Raw genomic sequence first — 2,168 nt, forward strand, 5'->3', positions numbered from 1 at the left:
TGGTCTACAAGAACTAGTTCCAGGACAGGCTCCAAAGCTACAGAGAAACCTGTCTTGAAAAAAAAAAAAAAAAGAAAAGAAAAGAAAGAAAAAGAAACTAGGGCCGTGGTTCTCAACCTTCCTAATGCTGTGACCATTTAATCCACTTTCTCACGTTGTGATGACCCCCAACCATCAAATTATTTTTGTTGCTGCTCCATAACTGTAGATTTGCCTCTGTTGTGAATTATAATGTAAATATTGAAGCATAATTAATAAAAACTCAGAGAGAGAAATTGAGGTTCAACCTGAAGATCTGAAACGCAAAGCAGCCAGCCGCTGACTCTTACCTTGACGTCGGTCCAAAGGTCCAAATTGGCAGTCTTGCCTCCAGGAATCTCAGAATGAGACTGTGTGCTGAGAGCTGTTTCCTCACTAGGGCTGGGACTAAAGGTGTGCACCACTGGAATTAAAGGCATGCACCGCCCATTTTCTAGGGCAAACTAGTGTGGCTTCTGGGATTAAGGGTGTGTTTTACTACTGCCTGGTCTGTAGGGCTGACCAGTGTGGCTGTTTTACTCTCTGATCTTCAGGTAAGCTTTATTTATTAGAATACAATTGAAATGCCCCTGCAGAATGTTTCTGGAGACAGAGGTTTGTCAAAGAGGTCACAACCCACAGGCTGCAAAAAACACTGATTTAGGGCCTTGAGAGTGGTGAACAAGTCCTGTGCCACTGAGTTACACCTCAGCTCTGAGATGACTTTCTTTTTTTTTTTTTTTTTTTTTTTTTATTTTCGAGACAGGGTTTCTCTGTAGCTTTTGGTTCCTGTCCTGGAACTAGCTTTTCTAGACCAGGCTGGCCTCGAACTCACAGAGATCCGCCTGCCTCTGCCTGTGCTGGGTTTAAAGGCGTGCGCCACTGCCCGGCCTGAGATGACTTTCAAGACAGATCTTACGTCCGTTTTTGTTCTCTTCACTTGAATGCAGAAAAGAGTTAAAAAATGCTTTTGTTAGCCAGGTGGCGACCACATATGACTTTAATCCCAGCCCCCAAGAGGCAGAGGCAAGCACATCTCTGTGAGTCGAGGCCAGCCTGGTCTACTGAGTGAATTCCAGGACAATCAGAACTACACAGAGAAATCCTGTCTTGGAAAACAAAATGAACAAGCAAAAAGGTTTTGTTAGTTTTTATTAATAAGTGAGTTCAGAGTAGAGGGGACCAACTAGAGGCACCTGTACAACTTCTCTAAGAAAGTCTGTGGGATGGCTCGGTGTGTAAAGGCATTTGTCACCAAACGTGATCATCTGAGTTCCATCCTGGGGACAAGAATGGAAGAGGAAGAGGATCAGCTTCCACATAAATACACAGGGACACACACGCGCACACACACACAATGAATATGACAAAAAATGTTTTTAAAACCCCACAAAGATAGATAGATATGTTAAATGAAATACAACACAAGCAACACATATTTCCAAAACACAAATCGCACGTTCACAGCATGAAGAGAGGGGACCGAGACAGGCGCAGCCCTAGAAAAGCAGGACGAAAACTGAGTCCTCTTTGTCAAAAAGGGGGAAAGAGCAAACAAGTCTGGCGTGAGTCGTCTACAGGAGTAGAATTCACAGAGGCGGAAAACGCGATCGCCGATTGCCGCGGCAGCAGAGAAGGGAGGAGCAGGACGCTAAGCTCCAACTTGGGGTGATGGGAGATGAGAGACTGATGCAGGTAACGTACCACATAAATATACTTCATCCTGGGGCTGGAGAGATGGCTCAGCGGTTAAGAGGAGATCCTGCTGTTGCAGGGGACCTGAGTTGGAATCCCAGCACTCACATCAGGAGGAGGCTCACAACTGCCTGTAACTCCAGCTCCAGGGGATCGGACACACCTGGGCACCTAAGGCACCTACATCTGTGCGCACACCCTACACTAACAATATTTTAAAAGAACGTTTTTATTATTTTATTTATTTGTTTGTTTATTTTTGAGACAGTATTTCTCTGTGTAGCCCTGGTTGTCCTGGAACTCACTTTGTAGATGAGATGGGCCTTGGACTCAACAGAGATCTGCCTACCTCTATCTCGGGAGGATTGGGATTAAAGGTGTGCACCACAGCACCTGGCTGCTAAAAACATTTTTTTTCTTTCTTTCTTTCTTTTTTTTTTTTTTTTTTTTTTTTT

General features: G+C 44.3%; 1 protein-coding gene across 1 annotated transcript in view; it reads right to left on the reverse strand.

The window, feature by feature from the left end:
* The window catches only part of LOC126514447 (uncharacterized), a 23,099-nt gene extending 21,359 nt beyond the window's left edge, over positions 1-1,740 (reverse strand). The window contains exons 1-2 of the mRNA XM_050163357.1: positions 1,597-1,740; positions 330-377 (exon numbers count right to left, since the gene is read on the reverse strand). Of these exons, the coding sequence (XP_050019314.1) occupies positions 330-377; positions 1,597-1,740 (192 nt within the window). The remainder of the gene's footprint in view (positions 1-329; positions 378-1,596) is intronic.
* Positions 1,741-2,168: the final 428 nt, after the last annotated feature.

Source organism: Alexandromys fortis, unplaced genomic scaffold (genome assembly GCF_014885135.2).
Source record: "Alexandromys fortis isolate MF-2015 unplaced genomic scaffold, M_Fortis_MF-2015_v1.1 scaffold_129, whole genome shotgun sequence".
In the NCBI taxonomy this organism is placed as follows: Eukaryota; Metazoa; Chordata; class Mammalia; order Rodentia; family Cricetidae; genus Alexandromys; species Alexandromys fortis.